The sequence below is a fragment of the Homalodisca vitripennis genome, chromosome 3, assembly GCF_021130785.1.
Source record: "Homalodisca vitripennis isolate AUS2020 chromosome 3, UT_GWSS_2.1, whole genome shotgun sequence".
Classification (NCBI taxonomy): domain Eukaryota; kingdom Metazoa; phylum Arthropoda; class Insecta; order Hemiptera; family Cicadellidae; genus Homalodisca; species Homalodisca vitripennis.
Genome location: NC_060209.1, coordinates 59,852,605 through 59,878,259, shown reverse-complemented (window position 1 = coordinate 59,878,259; position 25,655 = coordinate 59,852,605). Strand labels below are relative to the sequence as shown.

The window sequence follows — 25,655 nt, the reverse complement described above, 5'->3', positions numbered from 1 at the left end:
ATCTTGTTGGAACAGTTGATTTTTATAAAGAGTGGAATGCAACTTGTAATTTATGGCGAATTTTGAATGTTTTAAAATTATTTAAAAAGTTACCTTAAATTTAGACCAAATGGATTTTTTGTCTTCAACATAATTTGATGAGCTTGCTCCATGTGCTTTAATTTTAATCTGTTGTAGTTTTCATCAGGGCATTGTGGTAGTTGGTGTATTCCTTTTAATTTAAAACACTCTTCAATTTTGTCTTGTTTGTGTTCTAGACAATGTCTTGCCAATGGTTTATCTTCATCTTTATGGAATATGTCAAACCTATGCCCTGACATACGGATTCTCAAATGGTTCGATGTTTGGCCAATATATTGTTTGGAGCAAAACTTACAATTAATTTGGTATATTACATTTTTTGAATTACAGTCAATTTTGCCAATTATAGGATAGGTCATTCCGGTACTGCTGCTATTGAATTCTCTTGAAGAAGTCATAATTTTACATGTTCCACATCGTGATTTTTTACATGGATCACATCCATTTCTTGTATAGTTGATAGATTTTGGAACTAGTGTGTTAACAAGCTTGTTTTTCAAATTTGGAGGTCTTCTAAAAATTACTCGAGGTGCTTTTGAAATAAAATTTGAAGTGTCAGGGGAACTTTGAAGTAAATTAAATCCAATTTTTATAATAGAATTAATTTTGTGTAGACCAGGGAAGAATTGAGTAATAAATTTAGGTTCTTTTGAATAATCATATGAATTTTTTGGACATTTCGGTTTATTAATTTGATTTTTGACAATTTTTTTCGGGGTAATCCAAATCTTTGAAGGTTTTACCCAATTTTTCAATGTAGTTTAAGAAATCAGATTGGCTGCTGCATAGTTTCTTTGCTCTTACTGACAAACTTTTTGGAATGGATTTTTTGACGTACATTGGGTGACAGCTGGAGAAATGTAGGTAATTCATAGTGTTAGTCTCTTTTATGTGTAATTTAGTTTGGAGAAATCCAGATTCAATAAAAACATCTAAATCTAGAAACGTGACTTTAGATTTAGAATATATCCATGAAAATTTTAAAGAAGAGAAATCTTGAAGATCATTAAGAAATTGTGTCAATGAATCGACTCCATGATCCCAGATGAAAAAAACATCGTCAATATAACGTAGCCATTTCAAAGGTATTAAGCGTTGTGTATCTAAAAATTCTTTTTCAAATAAGCCCATAAATAAACTTGCGTAAGATGGGGCCATTCTAGTTCCCATTGCAGTACCAGAAGTTTGTATATAATTTTGGTTATTGAATTTAAAATTGTTCATTGTAAGTATCATTCTGATTAACGTGATAATAAATTGTGTTGTAGGTTTAGTATTATTTGGTCGTGAATTTAAAAAATATTCTGCTGCTTTTAAATTTTTTTTTATTAAGCTTTTTTAAAAAAGCTTTACACATTTACACATTACACATTTACACAAATTACACATAAAAGAGACTAACACTATGAATTACCTACATTTCTCCAGCTGTCACCCAATGTACGTCAAAAAATCCATTCCAAAAAGTTTGTCAGTAAGAGCAAAGAAACTATGCAGCAGCCAATCTGATTTCTTAAACTACATTGAAAAATTGGGTAAAACCTTCAAAGATTTGGATTACCCCGAAAAAATTGTCAAAAATCAAATTAATAAACCGAAATGTCCAAAAAATTCATATGATTATTCAAAAGAACCTAAATTTATTACTCAATTCTTCCCTGGTCTACACAAAATTAATTCTATTATAAAAATTGGATTTAATTTACTTCAAAGTTCCCCTGACACTTCAAATTTTATTTCAAAAGCACCTCGAGTAATTTTTAGAAGACCTCCAAATTTGAAAAACAAGCTTGTTAACACACTAGTTCCAAAATCTATCAACTATACAAGAAATGGATGTGATCCATGTAAAAAATCACGATGTGGAACATGTAAAATTATGACTTCTTCAAGAGAATTCAATAGCAGCAGTACCGGAATGACCTATCCTATAATTGGCAAAATTGACTGTAATTCAAAAAATGTAATATACCAAATTAATTGTAAGTTTTGCTCCAAACAATATATTGGCCAAACATCGAACCATTTGAGAATCCGTATGACAGGGCATAGGTTTGACATATTCCATAAAGATGAAGATAAACCATTGGCAAGACATTGTCTAGAACACAAACAAGACAAAATTGAAGAGTGTTTTAAATTAAAAGGAATACACCAACTACCACAATGCCCTGATGAAAACTACAACAGATTAAAATTAAAGCACATGGAGCAAGCTCATCAAATTATGTTGAAGACAAAAAATCCATTTGGTCTAAATTTAAGGTAACTTTTTAAATAATTTTAAAACATTCAAAATTCGCCATAAATTACAAGTTGCATTCCACTCTTTATAAAAATCAACTGTTCCAACAAGATTGAATTAGAAAAATTTCACGTCAGCCGGACTTTGTCAAATGTTATGCACTGTGTTTACATTTATGTTTTATTAATTTTTGTTTACATGTTATAGTTCTGTATTCATTTTTATTTAAAACTTCCTGAAGACGGGGGTATTAAATCCCCCGAAATATAGAAGTGAAAATAGTTCTTTTCTTTTCTTCTATTCAATACTGTAATGATTGCTAATATTGTGCTTTTCTAATACCCTGCAGTTATACTCAAGTGGCCAAGTAAAAAGTACTGATATAGTGCGCAATCATGTATGTATAAAAAATTTTATTTCTTACCGGTACACTATTAAACTCAGTTTCAGAGTTCCCAATGGAATCTCTTATGTATTTTAGCTCATGTTCAGAGATATGCGGGTCCTTTCCCGGATCGTCCTTCACAATGAGCCAAAAGGCGAAAACCCACGCCAGACCAACCGCTCCTGCGTAAACATAACATAGTGAAACTCAGTAACAGTGGAATATCTGGTATATTTTAGCTCCAGTTTGGAAAATATGTTTACTTTTCAGGATCGTCCTACACAGTGAGCCAAAAGGCAAAAATCCACTCCAGACCAATCGCTCCTGCGTAAACATAACATAGTGAAACACAGTAACAGTGGAATATCTGGTATATTTTAGCTCCAGTTTAGAAAATATGTTTACTTTTGTGGATCGTCCTTCACAGTGAGCCAAAAGGCAGAAATCCACGCCAGACCAACCGCTCCTGCGTAATCATAACATAGTGAAACTCAGTAACAGTGGAATATCTGGTATATTTTAGCTCCAGTTTGGAAAATATGTTTACTTTTCTAGATCGTCCTACACAGTGAACCAAAAGGCAAAAATCCACTCCAGACCAACCGCTCCTGCGTAAACATAACTTAGTTAAACACAGTAACAGTGGAATATCTGGTATATTTTAGCTCCAGTTTGGAAAATATGTTTACTTTTCTGGATCGTCCTACACAGTGAGCCAAAAGGCAAAAATCCACTCCAGACCAACCGCTCCTGCGTAAACATTACATAGTTAAACACAGTAACAGTGGAATATCTGGTATATTTTAGCTCCAGTTTGGAAAATATGTTTACTTTTCTGGATCGTCCTACACAGTGAGCCAAAAGGCAAAAATCCACTCCAGACCAACCGCTCCTGCGTAAACATTACATAGTTAAACACAGTAACAGTGGAATATCTGGTATATTTTAGCTCCAGTTTGGAAAATATGTTTACTTTTCTGGATCGTCCTACACAGTGAGCCAAAAGGCAAAAACCCACGCCAGACCAACCGCTCCAGCGTAAACATAACATAGTTAAACACAGTAACAGTGGAATATCTGGTATATTTTAGCTCCAGTTTGGAAAATATGTTTACTTTTCTGGATCGTCCTACACAGTGAGCCAAAAGGCAAAAATCCACTCCAGACCAATCGCTCCTGCGTAAACATAACATAGTGAAACACAGTAACAGTGGAATATCTGGTATATTTTAGCTCCAGTCTAGAAAATATATTTACTTTTCTGGATCGTCCTACACAGTGAGCCTAAAGGGAAAAATCCATTCCAGACCAACCGCTCCTGCGTAAACATAACATAGTTAAACACAGTAACAGTGGAATATCTGGTATATTTTAGCTCCTGTTTGGAAAATATGTTTATTTTTGTGGATCGTCCTTCACAGTGAGCCAAAAGGCGAAAACCCATGCCAGACCAACCGCTCTTGGATAATCGTAACGTAGTGAAACTCATTAGCAATGAAATCTCTGACTTATTTTAGCTCCTGTTTTGAAAATATGTTTACTTTTGTGGATCGTCCTTCACAGTGAGCCAAAAGGCAGAAATCCACGCCAGACCAACCGCTCCTGCGTAATCATAACATAGTGAAACTCAGTAACAGTGGAATATCTGGTATATTTTAGCTCCAGTTTGGAAAATATGTTTACTTTTCTGGATCGTCCTACACAGTGAACCAAAAGGCAAAAATCCACTCCAGACCAACCGCTCCTGCGTAAACATAACTTAGTTAAACACAGTAACAGTGGAATATCTGGTATATTTTAGCTCCAGTTTGGAAAATATGTTTACTTTTCTGGATCGTCCTACACAGTGAGCCAAAAGGCAAAAATCCACTCCAGACCAACCGCTCCTGCGTAAACATTACATAGTAAAACACAGTAACAGTGGAATATCTGGTATATTTTAGCTCCAGTTTGGAAAATATGTTTACTTTTCTGGATCGTCCTACACAGTGAGCCAAAAGGCAAAAACCCACGCCAGACCAACCGCTCCAGCGTAAACATAACATAGTTTAAACACAGTAACAGTGGAATATCTGGTATATTTTAGCTCCAGTTTGGAAAATATGTTTACTTTTCTGGATCGTCCTACACAGTGAGCCAAAAGGCAAAAATCCACTCCAGACCAATCGCTCCTGCGTAAACATAACATAGTTAAACACAGTAACAGTGGAATATCTGGTATATTTTAGCTCCTGTTTGGAAAATATGTTTATTTTTGTGGATCGTCCTTCACAGTGAGCCAAAAGGCGAAAACCCATGCCAGACCAACCGCTCCTGGATAATCGTAACGTAGTGAAACTCATTAGCAATGAAATCTCTGACTTATTTTAGCTCCTGTTTTGAAAATATGTTTACTTTTGTGGATCGTCCTTCACAGTGAGCCAAAAGGCAGAAATCCACGCCAGACCAACCGCTCCTGCGTAATCATAACATAGTGAAACTCAGTAACAGTGGAATATCTGGTATATTTTAGCTCCAGTTTGGAAAATATGTTTACTTTTCTGGATCGTCCTACACAGTGAACCAAAAGGCAAAAATCCACTCCAGACCAACCGCTCCTGCGTAAACATAACTTAGATAAACACAGTAACAGTGGAATATCTGGTATATTTTAGCTCCAGTTTGGAAAATATGTTTACTTTTCTGGATCGTCCTACACAGTGAGCCAAAAGGCAAAAATCCACTCCAGACCAACCGCTCCTGCGTAAACATTACATAGTTAAACACAGTAACAGTGGAATATCTGGTATATTTTAGCTCCAGTTTGGAAAATATGTTTACTTTTCTGGATCGTCCTACACAGTGAGCCAAAAGGCAAAAACCCACGCCAGACCAACCGCTCCTGCGTAAACATAACATAGTTAAACACAGTAACAGTGGAATATCTGGTATATTTTAGCTCCAGTTTGGAAAATATGTTTACTTTTCTGGATCGTCCTTCACAGTGAGCCAAAAGGCGAAAACCCATGCCAGACCAACCGCTCCTGGATAATCGTAACATAGTGAAACTCAGTAGCAATGAAATATCTGACTTATTTTAGCTCCTGTTTTGAAAATATGTTTACTTTTGTGGATCGTCCTACACAGTGAGCCAAAAGGCAAAAATCCACGCCAGACCAACCGCTCCTGCGTAAACATAACATAGTTAAACACAGTAACAGTGGAATATCTGGTATATTTTAGCTCCAGTTTGGAAAATATGTTTACTTTTCTGGATCGTCCTACACAGTGAGCCAAAAAGCAAAAATCCATCCCAGACCAACCGCTCCTGCGTAAACATTGCATAGTGAAACACAGTAACAGTGGAATATCTGGTATATTTTAGCTCCAGTTTGGAAAATATGTTTACTTTTCTGGATCGTCCTACACAGTGAGCCAAAAGGCAAAAATCCACTCCAGACCAACCGCTCCTGCGTAAACATAACATAGTGAAACACAGTAACAGTGGAATATCTGGTATATTTTAGCTCCAGTTTGGAAAATATGTTTACTTTTCTGGATCGTCCTACACAGTGAGCCAAAAGGCAAAAATCCACTCCAGACCAACCGCTCCTACGTAATCATTGCATAGTGCAACTCAATAATAGTGGAATATCTTATGTATTTTAGCTCCTGTTCAGAGATGTGCGGGTCCTTTTGTGGATCGTCCTTCACAGTGAGCCAAAAGGCAGAAAACCCTCCGCCAGACCAACCGCTCCTGCGTAAACATAACATAGTGAAACACAGTAACAGTGGAATATCTGGTATATTTTAGCTCCAGTTTGGAAAATATGTTTACTTTTCTGGATCGTCCTACACAGTGAGCCAAAAGGCGAAAATCCATGCCAGACCAACCGCTCCTGCGTGATCATAACATAGTGAAACACAGTAACAGTGGAATATCTGGTATATTTTAGCTCCTGTTTGGAAAATATGTTTACTTTTGTGGATCGTCCTTCACAGTGAGCCAAAAGACGAAAATCCATTCCAGACCAACCGCTCCTGGGTAATCATAACGTAGTGAAACTCATTAGCAATGGAATCTCTGACTTATTTTAGCTCCTGTTTTGAAAATATGTTTACTTTTGTGGATCGTCCTTCAAAGTGAGCCAAAAGGCGAAAACCCATGCCAGACCAACCGCTCCTGCGTGATCATAACATAGTGAAACACAGTAACAATGGAATATCTGGTATATTTTAGCTCCTGTTTTGAAAATATGTTTACTTTTGTGGATCGTCCTTCACAGTGAGCCAAAAGGCAAAAATCCACGCCAGACCAACCGCTCCTGCGTAATCATAACATAGTGTAACTCAGTAACAATGGAATTTGTTATGTATTTCAGCTACTGTTTGTAAATACCAACCGCTCCTGCATATAGTGTAGTTAGGTACAGAGTTAAAGTCTTGAGAGAATCCTCCCGGAAAGGGATGTCCCAACTCAAATATTACAACCGGCGAAATATTTGTCTTTAAAAATAGAGGACAAACTCGGTGTAACAATTGCATAAACTCAACTTAAAGATAAAATTCTACTTTTCATGTGTTTTAGGATAATACTGAAGGAATGCCCTAAATTTCATCCTAAAATGTACGTGTAAACTCAATTTTACTAACTCACAGTTCTCCTTCTTGTGATGGTTAATGAGGATGCTTTTACTTACGGTATCTTTATTAAATACTGACCCTCCATCGTAGGCTTTATAAATTGGTAATTTTTGTGGGCGAGGCAATTGTGTACCATTTTTTAAACTGAGTAGCAACGCAGAGCTTGTTTTGTTGGTTTAATTGAGAGTACTTTCCTTTAATACGATGTTAACATTAAGAACGCTATATAATTTTTATAGTGTGATAGGAGAGGTTAAGTATTCTCAAACTTATGTATGGTCAAATGCATATACACACCATAAATATTTTTGACTCAGTAAAAATCTACTTTCTTTTAATTAGGTAACAAATGTTTCGAGCCCAACACCTCCTGTTCACTGGTCTTGTAAGATTGTTCATTATAAAATTTAAAAATTACAAAAATAAATAGAAAGGCAAACTGAAACCAGGACCGGTACTTTGGTATTATCCGCAGACCACTACTTTTGGAAGAATATTACCTACCTGAGACCTAAAAAAGTACATTATCTAAAATAATAGACTTAGTTTGACTTACTATGAAAATCACATGTCATTATAACAGTATATTCTTGTTTTCTGCCTCCCGAAAGGAAGCGATTTCGTCGAGAATAAGGCAACTCAATCCCTATCTAAAATTTTTATTAGGGTATATACGTAAGTAGATAAATATAGAAGTGCATATGACAAACATAAACATTTAACGACCGCTACCTGATCTGAGCTTGATTTTTGGTACTATCTCGAACATCATTACACCTAAGAAGAAAAAGAGAGATGTGGGGAAGCAAGAAGAACCACAATATGAAGCAGGAATGTTTTGATTTTTGAATTAAATAAAATGTTTGCGCTTTCTACTCTTATTTCTCTTTTTTCCTAAAAGAAGGCAATTTATAAACAAAATTAGTCATTTCTCAATAACCGCCTTACACATTGCCCTGAAATGTTTACCACTTATGTATAATAGCATAATAAACAACACTTACCACTTTGGACTTATTTAGTGAAGTAGCATGTGCTTTAAACATTATTTATTATTATTTTAACGTTTGAATAATATCTTTGATAAGAAAAAATCATATTTTTTATTTGATCAGATTTATTTTTCAAATTGGTAGGGGCTGTTAAAATTAAATAAATGTGAATAGTTGAAAAACGTTCAATAGTATATCTTAATTGGTTCCTGAGAAAACGCAATATTAGTGAACGTAAATTAACATGGCGTATATAGGGATTTCGGTCTCCCTGACATTGATTTGTTGGTCTTGTTATTGAGCACAAATTTGTTATTTAATCTTTGATGCATCTCTTGTAGTTTACTAGATCTCTTCCTTGTGCATCAATTTGGAACGCCCTGTATAATAAGATAAGAGAGCTTTAATATTAGTTAGCTGGTTTACTCAGTACAGTAATGAACTGTTGACAGGATCATTAATGTTCATATCTGGAACTAAGCCATGACATGCCCTCTCAGGTCGACAGAACCTTGCAGACTTAGTGTTCTACGGCCAAACATCTTTATCTACCTGTGAAGTAGAACATTGCAGACCAACCCAGATAGGAACCAATGAGCCCAGTAATTTGCAGGCCGAGCACTGTACCCACGGGTACGCCGGAGAAAGCCACCCCCACCATGAGAGTCCGTTCTTGGGGTGGAGCCCATCGCGCCCACAAGGCTTGTAGACAAGGGTACGTTCCTCCCTACATGTACAATAATATGAGTGATTTAACACAGTTTACGAAAAGCAAAGTGCTACTATTGTTATAAGTACAGTAAAATGCATTATTATGCATTTATTATACATTTGCATTATTATACATTTTACTGTACTAGACTATAATTGAATAGTTTTGTTCCATCTCTATAGACATACAGACTCTGAACTATAGCAAATGTTTATACCGCGTCATTTCCTTAATAAACAATGTTACATTTTAATTCGATTAAAGTGAGAATTTTGATCTTACTTTTTTAAATATTGAATTTTGTGTTAGGAAAGTACAAGATGTGGAGTGTAAGCAATGTATAAAGTATAAGTATAAGCATTGATGACTTTTAATAACGAATTTAAATCCTTTTCACTGCAAATACGATTTCTACTACTAGAACTTGTTTCCATACCTCAAAAAAACCCTGGACGACTCTAGTGGCCACCAGGAGATACACGTTCACCCGGGCCAGAGGGGGACTGAACACTGTAAGCAATGCTGTCACGAAGATCCCAAACCCGAACACTCTGCTGCCACCCAAGCGGGCACCCAGCCACCCGCCCAGGATTTGAGTGCAAACGTACCCCCAGAAGAAGGAGCTTAAAACAACTGCTCTTGTTTTCGAGTCCCAGTTAAAGTCTTGAATCTGGAAAAGTAAATAATATTTAATTATAGTTTTTACTGATACTAAGTCTCAACTTCATAAATATACATATATACGTTGAAAAATTAATTAGGGTGTATTTATGAGAAGTATGTGCAAAATACTAAAACATTATTAGTGTGGCTATCACATTCGACTATCAAGCCGAAATGAGATAGTCCATCCTACTCGAAATAAAGTTTTTGTTGGGCGTACTCCTTTTCTTGGGAGTACATTTTATTTGCCCATTTATTTCTATTTACAGTATATTTGATAGTGAGTGTGTGACAACACGTAGTTTATTAAAAGTCAGGATAATGTTCCAAACGGATATATACTAAGTAAATGGTTTACCAAATTTAAGCGAAAATAAATATCACGGAGAACTCGGATTGAAGATCACGCTTACGCGCGGCATAGATTACATATTCATGCAAAGGCATAAGCCAATGAGATGTTCTTACTTCAGCCTTTAGTTATTAAATACTGTATGAGAATGTTTCACTAAAAGATTTCTAGAAACTAACGATCCACGCTCATGTCCACGAACTAATACACCCGTACTCATATCCAATTATCACTATAAATTGCATTCCGCTCGGGAAACAGGCGGTGAGATAATTATCTTTGCTATCTTAAGCCGTTTCATGCATGTTCCTCAATATAGTCATCTTTTAAAATATGGACTAGGCATAATGCACAATGCTGTATTACGAAACAAAACTTTTTTTAATATGTTGATTTTTAATCGCAATTCAACTGCAGATTTTTTAGTTTGTAAACAATGTTTCAACATACCGTATGTTATAATGAAATAAGAAAAAAAAATATTTCTTTCTTTGTAGAGTTGAGAATTAGAAATATGTTTTTTGTGATGACAAATTATGATATCTTTCTCATGTATATGCTACAAATGAAAGCCTCCGCGTTTCATCTTTTGAAGTCAAATTCGAACTGGTTTAAAAAGAGAATAGACAAAGTCACGTCGAGACTCCGGTTATCTTGGTTCTATTTGTGGTTTATTCACTTGAATAACTATAAAAAGCTTGGGAAAGGGAAGGGATTGGAGTTATGGAGTACACACCCACGTTCAGGGTCACCCTTATATTAAAGAATTCCAGGAACACAAGGAAGGTCACCATGTGCCGCATTCTCCTCCAGAATATCCATGCTACGAACACTAAGCTTTATTTGTGGTTTTTACTCACTTGTACAACCGTTCCATTATCTAAAGTGATGGGACAAAAGGAGTTCATGACGGCCACAGCCACGTTTAGTGTCACCCTTAGTATGTAGATATTGAAGAATCCTAGGAAAACAAGGAAGGTCATCAGGTGCCACCTTCTCCTCCAGAACATCCATCCTACGAACACTAAGCTTTACTTGAGGTTTCTACTCACTTCTACAAAAGTTCCATTATCTAAGGTGAAAGTAGAAAAGGAGTTCATGACGACCACAGCCACGTTCTGTGTCACCCTTAGCATGTATATATTGAATCCCAAGAAAACAAGGAAGGTTGCCAGGTGTCACCTTCTTCTCCAGAACATCCATCCTACAAACACTAGGCTCTAATTGTGGTTTACTCACTTGTACAACTGTTCCATTATCTAAAGCGACGGGATATAAAGATGTCATTGCGACCACAGCCACGTTCAGTGTCACCCTTAGGGTGTAGATATTGAAGAATCCCAAGAATGCTAGGAAAGTCACCAAGTGACGCCTTCTCTTCCAGAACATCCATCCTACAAACACTAGGCTCTACTTGTGGTTTACTCACTTGAACAACTGTTCCATTATCTAAAGCGACGGGATAGAAAGATGTCATTGCGACCACAGCCACGTTCAGTGTCACCCTTAGGGTGTAGATATTGAAGAATCCCAAGAATGCTAGGAAAGTCACCAAGTGACGCCTTCTCTTCCAGAACATCCATCCTACAAACACTAGGCTCTACTTGTGGTTTACTCACTTGTACAACTGTTCCATTATCTAAAGCGACGGGATAGAAAGATGTCATTGCGACCACAGCCACGTTCAGTGTCACCCTTAGGGTGTAGATATTGAAGAATCCCAAGAATGCGAGAAAGGTCACCAAGTGACGCCTTCTCTTCCAGAACATCCATCCTACGGACACAAAAGATAGATCGTTAGAAAATCAAGAAATAGTTTTGATTATTTCTTTAATTTATGTTCTTATCCGTAAGCTATCCGGAGGTTATATTATTAAACGATTTGTTGGTAGGGGGTTCTAGCATCTTCTATGGTATTCCCTCGACTATTGGTACACTGCAGTATTCTGACAGGTGAAAGTTTTATCCTTACTAAGAGACTAAGATACTAGGAGACTTTGATACTATCCTAAATATCATGGTAGGGAAAGCTAACTGAGCTGTGAAATGAAATGAATGGTTTTCCAAAACCTGGTCAGAAGTCCATCATTACGTAATTTCTGCAGAATTCCTCGTCTCAGATTGTGTATTCTGAACTTTTGTTTTAGGATACCGAGTGTTCCTGGCTCTTCAAGGTTCCTCAGGTTTTACTGATGAGGAACACACTCCAGTGAACTGGCTTGCATACTTTCCCATGTGTCCACCCGTATCCTGAACTAAATGCGTTTACATTCTACATCCTTTTGTCATTGAATCCTTAATCCCTTCGCTCTTTCTACAATGTTTATCGTGCAAAACGTGAAGAGTTTTATAGATAATTAGATTTCTGAGTAATAATAAATAATATTATTATCAATATGCAATACCGTAAGAGAGTTTCCCTGTTTGTCTCGGTGAAGAAAAGATATATATATATATATAATATATTATATATATATATATATATATATATATATATCTTATCAATATATATATAATATATATATATATGTGTGTGTGTGTGTGTGTGTGTGTGTGTGTGTGTGTGTGGTGTGTGTGTGTGTGTGTGTGTGTGTGTGTGTGTGTGTGTGTGTGTGTGTGTGTGTGTGTGTGTGTGTGTGTGTGTGTGTAAATTGAAATTATATTCGACCGGGAGTCAATGGTTTTATGCTCGGTGTAGGTTTCCGAAACTTATTGAACTTTTTTACTGATCGAGGCAATAATAAAAACTCAAATGTGGCTCATAGTAAGCACCCTTTAACCGAAATAGGCTACTCATGCCTACGTATGTACCACGTTTATGTTTTGTTTTCATCGGTACTACAAGACAAACTATGGCACTTTATATTTTTGAGAGGAATTATATGATTAGAGGAATAAAGTTAACCCTTTGTGATCGAATTAGATTTTCGAAAACTTTTTATTTATATTTTCTTGGTCGGAGGGAATCTTATTAATTTGAACCAGAAATGCTCATGCGAATGCAAAACCTGATGTAAGAATCAGTCTCTTAAATTCTGCTCCTCCTAGCCATGAGTACTGAAATAATATGCAACTGGTGTATGTATACCTACAAAATTCATACAGCTAAATTATATTACTTTTACTAGGGAATACGATTTCGAAATTTTCGTTCGAAGATGTGGGTAACAGCTAGTTAATTAATTATAATGGGAATACTATGGTGGAAAATCGACAGCTGCGTCACAAAGATCCCATATTGATACGGTTAACATTTATTGTTGTATATTCTGCTGAGTAGTGAACACTATTATACTATTCTGTATAATATATTGTACCATATGTTATATGAATCGTTAATACATCTTTATAATATGCCTTGCCAGTGAAGTAATTCAATATCAGCATTAAATATATAATCCGTATTTTAACTAAATTCTATATTTTAACTGTTAAATATCAAGGCCTTAAAATTACATCAAATTATTTTTATTCACCTCCATGCCTTTTCTTTTAGTTAAAATTCGGTGATGTCTTCTAAAATTTTGTGGTGTCGGCTTTCTTTTCGTAACCATCCGCAAAGAGTCATGATTTACTCAGAACAAAATGTATTGGTTATTTTTATAAATTATTTATGTTACTTACATTTTACCGATTTTTGGCGGAGTCGGTTTAGTTTTTATACTAATATTGGATATTGGTATAACTGAACTTTGCAGGTACAGATATTGTGTAATTACAGATACAAATGCTCAGAGAGTAGCAACTGACGTATAGTGATGCATAAGAATAGATTTGTGTTAGTTTTTTGGACAATTAGTTAATTTTACGAGGATTGGTAATTCAATAGACCCAGTGAGCTTTGAGCTATTTGGCAATTTTGCTTCATGTTAAACACGCTAAAGAACCGTTAATTAAATCGTTAAATAAGTTTGACATGATCATTTAGATAAATTACAATCCTAGCAAGATAATTTTCCATCTTCCATCCAAATTTTCAATATACTATTATTAGGGCGATAATCTTAACCACACAATATGTAATATAAAAGTATTTTGTGCGTTTTGCTCCGATATCCCTGTATTAGATGGGTACAAGTTTTCAGAAATATTCTTAGTAAACGCTCTCATCCACTCAGAGGTGTGTATCCACATTTTTGTTAGTCCACTTTGTTTTACTTCAGCTCACTTCAGTGTCAAGCTGACGTACTTCCTTCGTAAAAAAAACTATTAAAACCGTGGAAACTACATTCTGTCAATACATTGCAGTGTTCTCTTCCAGAATAATTAGTTTATTCGCAGTAAACAATATGAAAGCTTTATTTGTAATGGTTGAATTTGTAGCATGTACAGTCAAGATAGCTAAATAAAACTTAATGTCAAATTTGATGAAACTATACAATATAGAAACGTGTAAACAACACTCTCGTGCCTAAAGGAAACCGTAAATAGTTATTAAAACTTAATATTCAAGGAAGAGCGATAAGATCGGAACTGAACACTTTTTTAATGTAATACAGGATATGCCAGTAATTGGAATTATTATCTACTAGAAAACACAATTAAATATAATAGTTTAAGCAAATTCTGAAAATACAGCAGATTTTTATACTACAAGCAATATAAGTTTATGAGTATGAGATAACCAACATAATCGAGAAAAAAATCGAATACCATAGTAATTACGAGTACAAACATTTATTTCGTCATAATGCAGAACAGTGGAAGTTTAAGTGGATGTTAAATTTTGCATTTTTTATTTGAATTACAAACAGCCCAGTCATATGCTATAGATATTGAACCTTTAATTGAAATATGTCACAAAGTAATTTCTATATCACTAAATTTCATATTAAAGTTTTAATAAAAGTCCCCGTCCACATTTCCCTGCCCAGCGTTTTGTAATTCCCTAGAAATTTTTTAGTATGCACCATTGTAGGCCAAAATCCTTAAAAAAATCGAATTGTTGTTAGTTATATAAAGAGCCTTCCTCTCACCGAATAGGTCGAAAGTTCACAGGAGTTGATCCCGATTTACGATTTTTTGTGTATTACGAGATTAACGTAGTCTGATATTACCCACTATTTACGTCTCTAAATTCTCCATTTTCCATTTTATCATTACAAATCTGTCACTGAGGTTATGATCAGAAAACTGATGATTACATTTTTGGCGGTAAGGTTTACTTCTACCTCATCATTACAACAACTTATTTTCTATATATGTCTTAAGATGTTCATAAGGTTTCAAGATGGAGCTTTATAAAGAAGATTTGGATAATACAGTTACACAGCAGCGATATGGTTTAATACGATAAGTATCGTACTTACTGACCAACTCCAACCAAATCCAGCTAAGGTTGTTTATGTTAACGTTTGTTTGCCAGCTGCATACGAGTATAAAAATAGTTTCATGGAGGCGATATCTTGCACATGTGCAAAGATTCTACCCTGGCATTTATTAGCAACTTACACAAAACTATCCGTTTCTTAGAATTTTTGAAAATTGTACGACTGTGAAATTTTTTGCATCTTGTACGATTTCATGATGAGTGTGGTCCAGTGTTTGAGAAATACAAGTATGATATATGACAATACCAACCAAGCTTAGTTAGTTTCATGATGTTTAACTCATTGTAAACAAATGTTGCGTTATTTTTTCGGAGAATGTGTTATTTTCAAGTGGATCGTTAATCCAATAAGTCCAATGAACTTTGACCTATTCGGTAATTTTGCTCCATGTTAAGCAGGCTAACGAACCGTTAGTTAAATCCTTAAAAATGTCTCAAGTTTCGCACGATCATTGGGAGAAATTGCAATCCTGGCGCCAACGTGAAACTTCCATCTTCTATCCAAATTCCTCCATAGCCAAATGGACGAATTTATAACCATATGAGTTAAGTTTCATAATTTTTTCTCATTTATTTTCATAAATAGACTATTATCTTAAATTGTAAGTTTTAACATTCATGCATTTTTAACTAGGTATCTAGCCCAAATATGTAAAAATGATGTATTTAGAAACCATAAATTATTAAAACTATTTATGCGCTTAAATGTTTAGATGTGTTGTATAGTTGTAATATGGTGGGCTACGACATTTTTGGAAATAATATTCTAGAATGCCGGCTACTAGGAACCGGCTGTAGTGAGACAACCTTGATATTTTCCCCACAAGGTTAAACCCCACGCACTTATACGATCTTATTTTTGAGCGTAGGGTTTTGCGAATGTTTTGTCAAATGTATTAGTACGCATAAAACTCTTTATAGTTCTTTTTTAGCATATACTTTTACAGTATAAAATTAATGAAGAACATAAGATTTCTTCCCGAATAGTCTTTAAAAATATTTAAAAAGTTTGGATGTGTATTTATTATATGGTTAAAATAAGAAACCGCCCATAACTCGATGGCTAAAATAAGGGGGTAAACGTGTAAGCGGTTTAATATTGTTTTTATGTTGATATAATCACGATAGGGTTATTAATATTATTTATAATACAGTTATGTTTGGGCTAGTAAATGTTACATTTTTAAATATTGTATTCTTCTATATAGTTTTTGAAAGTATTATTTGAGAACATTTATGAATTATTTAATTTGGGGTTATGCTTAGCGAATTTAATGTATTTTTTACAACATTTCACCTTTACATGCACCACGTGACATACAACTTAAATTTATTTCTATACAAATCCCGATTGTTATTGGGAGGTTTGGATGCTCCGATTTCATAACAACATAATTATAGGAAATACGCGTGTACGTTCCAAGTAGCTCGACTCTAGTAATTTTTTATTCATAATCCTGCAGGCGATTTCTCAAAGTTTAATATTTTGTGTATTAAAGAGTCTATACTATTAAAAAAAAAACTCTAATACAGGTTTCGAGGTTCATGGGTGCTTTTTACAGCCATATTTTTGGTGTTCAAGCCAAGGGACTAGAAAAACGTAAATTGTTGGAAGTATGACCCGACTACATCATACTTTAATAACTGATGATCACTAATCATTGATGTTGTAATCTGAAATTAAAATTTGTCTACTGTATACAAAAGTATTGAAACAATTCTTGGAATATTTACACTGTTTATTTCTAGACATTAAGCAGTATAGTTAAATTAATTTTACAATGTAAATTATTATTTTAATTCACTTTCTTACCTTTGCTGCTGAAAAATTTCCATATATTAAACATTTTATAACCGGTATTTTGTAAAATTTTAAAAAGGTTCACTTATTTATATGTGGCCTGTAAAACGTTTTATATGAAAAAACTTCTATTTAGTAAGGATCTATTTTTACGCTTTTAAAGAACAAATCCAAGAAAACCCAAAGCAATAAAAGCAATCACTGTAGTGTGTTACTAACTCACATGACGCAGGCCCGTGAGCGGCAACTACTGTAGTGGTACACTGCACTCTACCGTAGTTGTAGCTCTACTGTATTCCAACGTGTCGGTATTCCACACGGAGCCGGCTGTCCTGACGCAACCGTTTCATTAGCTATCACTCACTAGAACTGCAGTGAACCCAGCCTGTATCATTTCTAAATTGCACCATTGCGAATTTTTTTGTAAACAAACTCAGTGTGTCTCCACCTAATTAGCATTACGCCTGTGTAATGTTCTGCATCTGTCATACTTAATTTTATAGGCTGATTATTCTAATCAATTTTAAATTAGAATTTTCTCCGTGACCTTCATTACTCCATCTTCAGACATATTTTCAGACATGAGAGATTCTTAAATATACCTATTGTACCTATTTAACACTATTTCGCACGTTGATCAATATAATAGGAGACGTTTTGAAAGGAATAATATAACATTGTTTGTCTCTAGATTGATTTTTAAATTTTATTAAAATTTAAATCCACCTTATTATAAATTGCTGGAAACTGTCCATTTTTCAAATATGTTTTGAACTAAGAATGATTGAATGATTTATGGCATTATCAAGTTGATCAATCATTTACGTGTCGAGGATATTGACTACGTATTTCAATTTTAAATCAAATCCATTTAATATTTTCAAAGAAATAAAAAAAAACTCTAGAAACACCTTAAAACACCAAAGTATTATGTTGAATTATTTAATTTTTGTACAGTATTCTATGTTGTGAAATTAAAAAATTTTTAATGTATTTAATATTATAATATAACAATTATAGCTAAATCTCTGTTATAAATAATTTTAGGATATACGATGAATTTTAAAAGTACAGTAATTTAAATTTAATAATAATAATTTCATATTACTATGTATAACATTATGAAATTTAAAATGGTTATGTCATAAAAATCTTAAATTTCATTTTCAAAAGCCCCAGTTGTACTATTAAATCCATAAACTTAAATCACAGCCCCTTAGATTTCTTAAAGTAAATGTTTCATTAAAAATATTATTTTTCATACTACAAATAACTAAAAGTTTTCATTTTTTGAAATTTGCGTGAGTTATATACACTTTAAAACAAAAAAGTTTGAAATATATATGAACTATGTTTGTCCATCTATTCGTCTTTAGTATACCTTTTGATAGAAATATTCTATAAAAACTTGAAGTTTGTTAAATGGATTTTTCTATGTTCAAGGAAGAACCATTTTGGGTCAAAAAATCAAATTCCTGTCCCTCCGTTTGTTTATGCAATAACCCTTTTCTTACGTTAAACACTCTAATGTAATAAATGAATATAAACCAAAAAAACGGATGATTTTTTTGTTTATATTTATGTATTACATTAATCAAACTGTATTTGAGTTTAATTTGTTTGTAATTTGTGTAATTTATAACAAAAATATTAGTTGTTAGAAACCGATCGGTTTTAACATCCTAAATGTATTTTTACGATATCGTTATATGTTACCGGGTAACTCTAAAAGGTACGCACCTTAGCTTTCCAACGGTTAAATTTACAATATTTTAAGGATATGGAACATCATCAACTAAAGACGCTTCTGATGGATTTCAAAACTACCCTATTCTCTTTAAAAATTTGGGTGGAAGGTTTATTCAAACATTTATAATATAATGGCCCATATAGTAATGTCTCTAATGGTAAACTTATGGGACAAACCCAACGAACAAAGGAACCACATTTCTGACAATTCATTCCAAAATGGGTACAGTTTGAACAAAGGAATAATTACAAATTTAATTGCATACTGTGTTAGAAGGACCAACTACACCCTTCCATTTATTATCTTTAAAATGAACTGTCTAACGAGTTACAAATAAAGTTTTTTCATCCTCCTCAAAAAGCAAGGAGCACAGTATGTATGTTTGAATAAGACATTTTAACTGTATTCTAATCGATTAAGACATAACTTATGTATTAATTTTATCACGACTTTTATTTAAAGTATTACACTGGTATCATCATATTTAAAGTTTTTAGTTACCTCTAAATGCAAATCCTTTTGGGCATTTGAAAGTTCTTAACTGTTCAAAAAGGAGGGGCTCTGTTTATGTTTAAGGTATTTTTAGAGTCTATGTATGGCACAATGCAGTATCAGCGATGCCATCTTGTCCCGGTGATTAGGATCCTTTGCAGAATATTTTAGACGATTTACTTCAGGTATAGTAAAACATATAAACATGTCTTGCTTACTTTATCATCTACCTGTGTGTGCGTGTTTAATTTCCTAATTAAACACACACGGATTGTGAGTTCCTAATCACAACCCATGCCCACATGCATGCTTAAACCCGTACGGTTTTATTATGCGTAGATATTCGTCGTAATAAGGCCTGGCATTTGGTTGCAAACATAAACACAAGTTTGTTTAGTTTTAAAGTAATGCCCGTTTTAAAATGATCAAATACTCTTAATCAAAATAACGATGATGTTGTATAAAAACTAAAAGTGATATTTAGATTTAGTTACCTAAAAGTATCTAGTTTTGAACGTGTTTTATTAAGATTGAAGAACAAAATATACTTATAATTTTGTATGATCATATTTCAGAGAATCAACATTCAATATGAGTCTTCAAACGGTAAATTTAATTTTAATAATCACTTTGAACTCAATATTACTATATAATGTAACGAAAAGATTTTAGTTTACTAACTATATTTTATGTTTTCGGAAAAGTCCTTTGTTTTCGAGTTGCTTTTCGTTATACATTTCTTTAAAATACAACAGTTTTGAATGAAATAATGTGTGTTGCTATCACTTCAGTCTTATTAACCCAATTTTCCCTATAACTTGAAAAATGTGTAACTTGTGTAAGTGTCAGAGAAATAGTTCTTCCAGCTCAGTCTAAAGATGTACGTAGGTTTTGCGCCAACTGAAATATTATAATTTATTTTCATTGGATTTACATGTATGCAGTATCTTGAAAATTGTAAGAGATAAAAAAAATGTATTCAACAAAAAGTTAAGGGAATTAAAAATAAAATTAGGCCCAAAACAGATCCCTGCGGCACGCTATATAAAATTGTAATCGAATTTTCAAAGCTACCAATACATACAACTGTTTACGATCACGGATATATGATCTGAACCACGCATGAACTATACCATGCACCCCCTGCCCTATCCGGCATCTTGCTCCTAAAAAAACCAACTTCTAAAATATCCAGCAAGGTTCCGAAGCAGCAATTCTACACTTTATTGCTGTACAAGAATTGAAATTAAAACGCAGTAACAAACAGAAACAAACGTTTAATTATAATGTATCATACAGGATCGTCAGACATAGCTTTGTTATCATAAGCGTGATCGGGCTTCTGAAATGTTGTCGTCTGTGGTGCAGATTCTTCTATGGCCCAGGGTTGTCTCTCCCCTGAAGCGAATATCCCGTAGAAAAGTGCACCCAGGAGATAGATGGTGCTGGCTACGTAGAACACGACCTGCCACTGCTCCGCACTCTACATGATATATAACACATTACATTATAAGATAAATATTTTAAGAATCAAAAAATCTACGAAAGAAATTATTCTAAATAGATAACGAAAAAATTTAATACGAGTTAGTAAACACGGAACAAAAATCAATATCAAGGCAGTTAAAGGAAAGTGAATAAAAGAAAATTGTGAGGGTGTTTAGTCTAAATTGTGATATCCGCTTCATCCTGTGGAGTCTGAAAAGCTGCTCATTTTGGATGAAGATAATGAGTGTTTTCAGTAAGTCCACACACGAGAATAATCTCTTTTATCTTTATCATCAAAAGAACAAGCCTCTAATGAGTTCTTCTGATGAACGTTTTCTTTAAAAAAATCCTTATATGTAACATTTTATTATGAATATCCTGCAAGCCATGAGAACATTCTCTAGATATATAATCAGTAACACAGGCAGTATCGATGCACGTAATATAATAATATATCACCATTATTATTTCAGATTATTTTGCTTATAGGACTAATTATGAGAAATCACTTTGGAATCGCCTAATTTTATACTTAGAAGACAGGATGAAACGAGGTTGACTCGTTGAACTTTACTCATTTTTTAAGATGGATATCTTCGGTTTAAGATGTTATACAAAAACTGCTACTAATACATATACGCTTAAATGGCCGAGTTGGGGAAGCAGAGCTATACCAAGACTGGCTGAATCAATCAATGATCAAATAAGACCAACGGTCGATTTGGCCCATTTTCTTTCTCTTCTTTTTCTTTGTTTTTTTATGCAATAACTATTTTCTCACCTGATAGAGAATATATTTCAATCCTAGAAACGTTACATTATACATTTTGTAACACATAACGATGCAAATGTCCGAAATCCTATTATCATTCAAATCCATCGTCAATACAAAAACTATAAACATAGAATTTAATGTTTTCCTGATTATTTCTTACGTTCCTTTTTGTATACTAAAATAATAACATGGAATTAATATAATTACTTCTTTACTTGAAACTCTATTGGCATGTTTAGTTTTGTAATTGTCTTCCGCTGTCACAGGATATTCCGTATCCTGTCAGGCGATTCGTGTACCCAGAATATTTTAATTTCAAAACTTAAAATTGTATATGACATATACTGTGTTATCATCGCTCATATATTTATCGAATTCACGCTTTTGTTATTTGGTCCGATATGTCGAGTAGGCCTACACTAACCTTATATACAAACTGTCTTACACGTTTTACAATAATGCATGCCTGACAAAAAACCAATACTATTAGTTAGTTGTGTGAAAAGATATGAGAGGGAAGACAACTAACCTTATCTGTGACGATGTAGCCAGTGAGAATAGGACTCACAATGCCTGGAATGCTTGCAAATGTGTTGGACAGGCCCATCAGTACACTGGCATATTGAGGCGCTATGTCCAGGTGGTTTACGCTGAAACAAACAACATATTAACTGTGTGAAAAATAACACCCGTGCCGTGGTCAAATATATAATATCTACGAAAGTTGACAGTCATTTTAATTATTATTAAACATTGTTGTAATTTATTTGGTTATTTCTGAACGTTTAGTTTGTGTTTAACTGAGACATTCTTTGGACCTAACTGTACGTTCTACTAAATTACAAAACTAAATTTTTTAAATCCAATATAATTCAACATTCAATTGTTCTGTACAATTGTATATACAAATTTTAAATCTGTGGTGAAAAAACAGGTTAAACGTGACTAGACGTCGGGTAGCGCGGTAGGATTGCTATCGGTCCACAGCGGAGAACATTCATGTCCGGAAAGCGACATGTTATACATTATGTAACAATAAACATAAATAATAGGTTTCCCAGGTCATGATGACCAGAAAAGAGACATTTGGACCCACACAATATATCAGTGCTGATCTTGATCTCAGATCGGACTAAAGCGATTCAAGCAACCGTAGCTAAGTACACGGGGAGGCGAAACTCCTGCCTAAGTTAAATATGTCGATGTATAAAGCGAACCCTTGAAATGAATCTAAACTGAAATATATTAATCCAGCAGTTACCCACGGCGGCTTTGTACGCAATCTTGTAGGCTTTGAAAGTGTATGAGCACTTCTGCTTCAAGAGTTACATTTATGACTCTAATGTTTAGTGTGACTTGTTACTACGATTAAGAAAATATGTCCTAAAGTGTATATTTATGGCCATTTTAAGTTACTACGGTCTTAGTATTTTTTGTCTCATAGTCGATTTTGCCTTGTTTTCCTAATAAAGAAAATATACATGCATGAACAGGTATGAGAAGGCTACTTCTGTCAAAAGACAACTAACATGGAAAAAATAAAATAAGTATAGTAAAAATAGTACTTTGTCTTTGATATCTGCATTGAAGTACTGAACAAGTAATGGATACTTAATATTTGCTAAAATTTACACTTAAAAGTATATTTTTATTAAAACTTCCTATTTGTATCTGGATATTTTCTTACTCTGTGCTCAACAGCGCGGTTTCATAAAAGGTTGAAATAAGAATTAATTGTTATTACTATCAAGCTTACTGTATGTTTTCACACTATAAATGTAAATGCATTCAGAATAGTGGTTGTACTGTCATAAAATAATAATTATACAGAACAAGGGGTTCTTTCAATTAATATTCCGCAACTTTAAAGACCAAGATGGGATTTTTCGTTACTTTAGAGACTAATGGGGCGTAGCCCGGAAAGATTTACGAAACAAGAGTAGGCCTATATTCGTACCCTAAGAATGTGCATGTAAAATTTCCTTATTATTGGTGCAGTACTCACATACGCCTACACAAACAGGCACCATTATATTTTTATATAATAGTATAGATATTGATATACTTATTTTTAATAACTTCTAAGATATAGGAAAGCGAACAGTGAGGTTATTACTATTATCATTTCTATTATAGGCATCCATACTGTAGTTTTCATAATGCTCTTGGATTTTTGCGTGTTTTTACTGTCGAATATATGTGCTCAACTCTTGAATTTAATAAACTCAATAACCAGACAAACTCCTCTTAAAAACTATGTTCTAGATACTATTGTAGTATTATAGTCAGAAACTTATTTAGAGTTAGCAAGAGCGTTCTTGTTTCTTTGTTGTATTGAATGGTTTAAAATACTAGAGTTATGAGTTTCATCTAAAAGGGATTGTATGTATCCTTTTATTTGATAATGGATTTTACTTCATAAAAACCATCTGTTTGTAAAATTACATCCAACGTCTTACTATGTGCATGGTTTCCATTATTTTTAACAATTTATTGTATCATCTAAAATTTATTTTTATAACACTCGTACATTAGTTTTTTACGTTGCCATAAAATTGGAAATATTTCATGATTTTAAGAATTCCGTATAAAAGAACCCAATAAAACTCCTTCCCCGTACCTGAATGGCTACGCCCTGCCCTTGACGATCGTTATTTATTATCGCCCAGTAGTCAGTGGATGGCCATTAGTGATTGACAGACCTATTGCAAACTGCCTTCATTAGTTGAGTTATAATAATAGGGGCATGTTTTAGTGATAGTGTGAGAGATAGTGGAGTTGATACTTAACGTGTTTTTATCATTGCTGACTTTGCGGTCTCTACGCTTTACGTAATGTATTTTATAGGCTATTTTAATATTTAATCCTTTGAAAATAATTAAGATTTGTTATTTATACTAGACTATAGTTAAGTGTTAGGCTGGTTATCCAATTACAGAAGAGATTAGACGAGAAGCTCCTGCAGGAAAATCAGATTTGGAAATCAAAGGGTATGCGGAAATCAAAGGTCTGTTCGGTTAGTGCTTTAACGCTGGTCATAGCACAGGCTGTAGATCAACCTGAATCAGAATTATCTGTTTTGTTGTCGTTGAATGTTACAGTCAGGTAGGAGACTTAAAGATGGTATGAAGTCAGAGCCAATTATAGGCAGTCTTACGTCTACTAAAAAAATAACTCCGGGTGAAGTCTCGGCGCTAGCCTAGATGGATACGTAATTTGAGTTGGCCGTAAGTATGAACAGTGGAGCAGTTTGCAGCAGTTAGTTCAACGGAAATCTGAGGGTTTTTAGTAGACTTTTCGGTAATCAACAGACATCTGGCTCTACTAGTATATTAGGAATTGAATTTTGCTTTCCTGATCTGTGATGAGGAGCCGTCATCCACCTTGGGAGCAGCCAGTTGACGTCTTTACTGACTGCTGGGGAAGTTTGTTAACCAATAAAGAGATATTATAACAACTTGTTGATCAAGTCTAAAAATTAAGTTTTATTGCTATGCCTAAATAAATATTAGTTCAAATGAAAGTACTCTTAAAAATATGTTGTTAGTTTTTCGTTGTGTCTAGATGGATTAAATCTAAATTAAGTTTTACGGGGTAACTAATCTCTAAATATATGCTAAGTTGGTAATGATAAGAAAAATATTATTTTACAAAAGTTATCATATAAATATATACTATTTGTTCAAATGAACCCTTTTGATACTCTCTCTTTTCGATCCCATCACTCAACTGTAGCTGACGATTGATTTTTTTCTTCGGGGAACTTTATCTATTGATTTCTGTTAAAATCAAATTCTTTACTACTTCTTTTTCTAAGGGGCGGCCTATTGCCATGGACTTAAGCCTCAAGGCCTTTGTGCATCTAGGAAGTACACCAGGAGGCCAAACTGTCTACGATTTCAGCAGTCCTACAAATCGCCAAAAACAAATGATCAGGCTCTCCTGGAAAACAATTCGCCACACTCTT

At 34.0% G+C, this 25,655-nt stretch overlaps 2 protein-coding genes across 3 annotated transcripts in view; both read right to left on the bottom strand.

The window, feature by feature from the left end:
* The window catches only part of LOC124356969 (vesicular glutamate transporter 1-like), a 32,932-nt gene extending 15,459 nt beyond the window's left edge, over nucleotides 1-17,473 (bottom strand). Inside the window, exons 1-5 of the mRNA XM_046808309.1 lie at nucleotides 17,196-17,473; nucleotides 11,673-11,827; nucleotides 9,475-9,708; nucleotides 8,879-9,053; nucleotides 2,751-2,893 (exon numbers count right to left, since the gene is read on the bottom strand). Of these exons, the coding sequence (XP_046664265.1) occupies nucleotides 2,751-2,893; nucleotides 8,879-9,053; nucleotides 9,475-9,708; nucleotides 11,673-11,827; nucleotides 17,196-17,229 (741 nt within the window). The 5' untranslated portion in view covers nucleotides 17,230-17,473. The remainder of the gene's footprint in view (nucleotides 1-2,750; nucleotides 2,894-8,878; nucleotides 9,054-9,474; nucleotides 9,709-11,672; nucleotides 11,828-17,195) is intronic.
* A 3,209-nt stretch (nucleotides 17,474-20,682) lies between these two features.
* Nucleotides 20,683-25,655, bottom strand: part of LOC124356966 (vesicular glutamate transporter 2-like) — a 28,750-nt gene continuing 23,777 nt past the window's right edge. For both annotated transcript variants that reach the window (XM_046808307.1, XM_046808306.1), the window contains exons 9-10: nucleotides 22,218-22,338; nucleotides 20,683-20,908 (exon numbers count right to left, since the gene is read on the bottom strand). In XM_046808307.1, coding sequence (XP_046664263.1) covers nucleotides 20,717-20,908; nucleotides 22,218-22,338 — 313 coding nt within the window. In that variant the 3' untranslated portion in view covers nucleotides 20,683-20,716. The remainder of the gene's footprint in view (nucleotides 20,909-22,217; nucleotides 22,339-25,655) is intronic.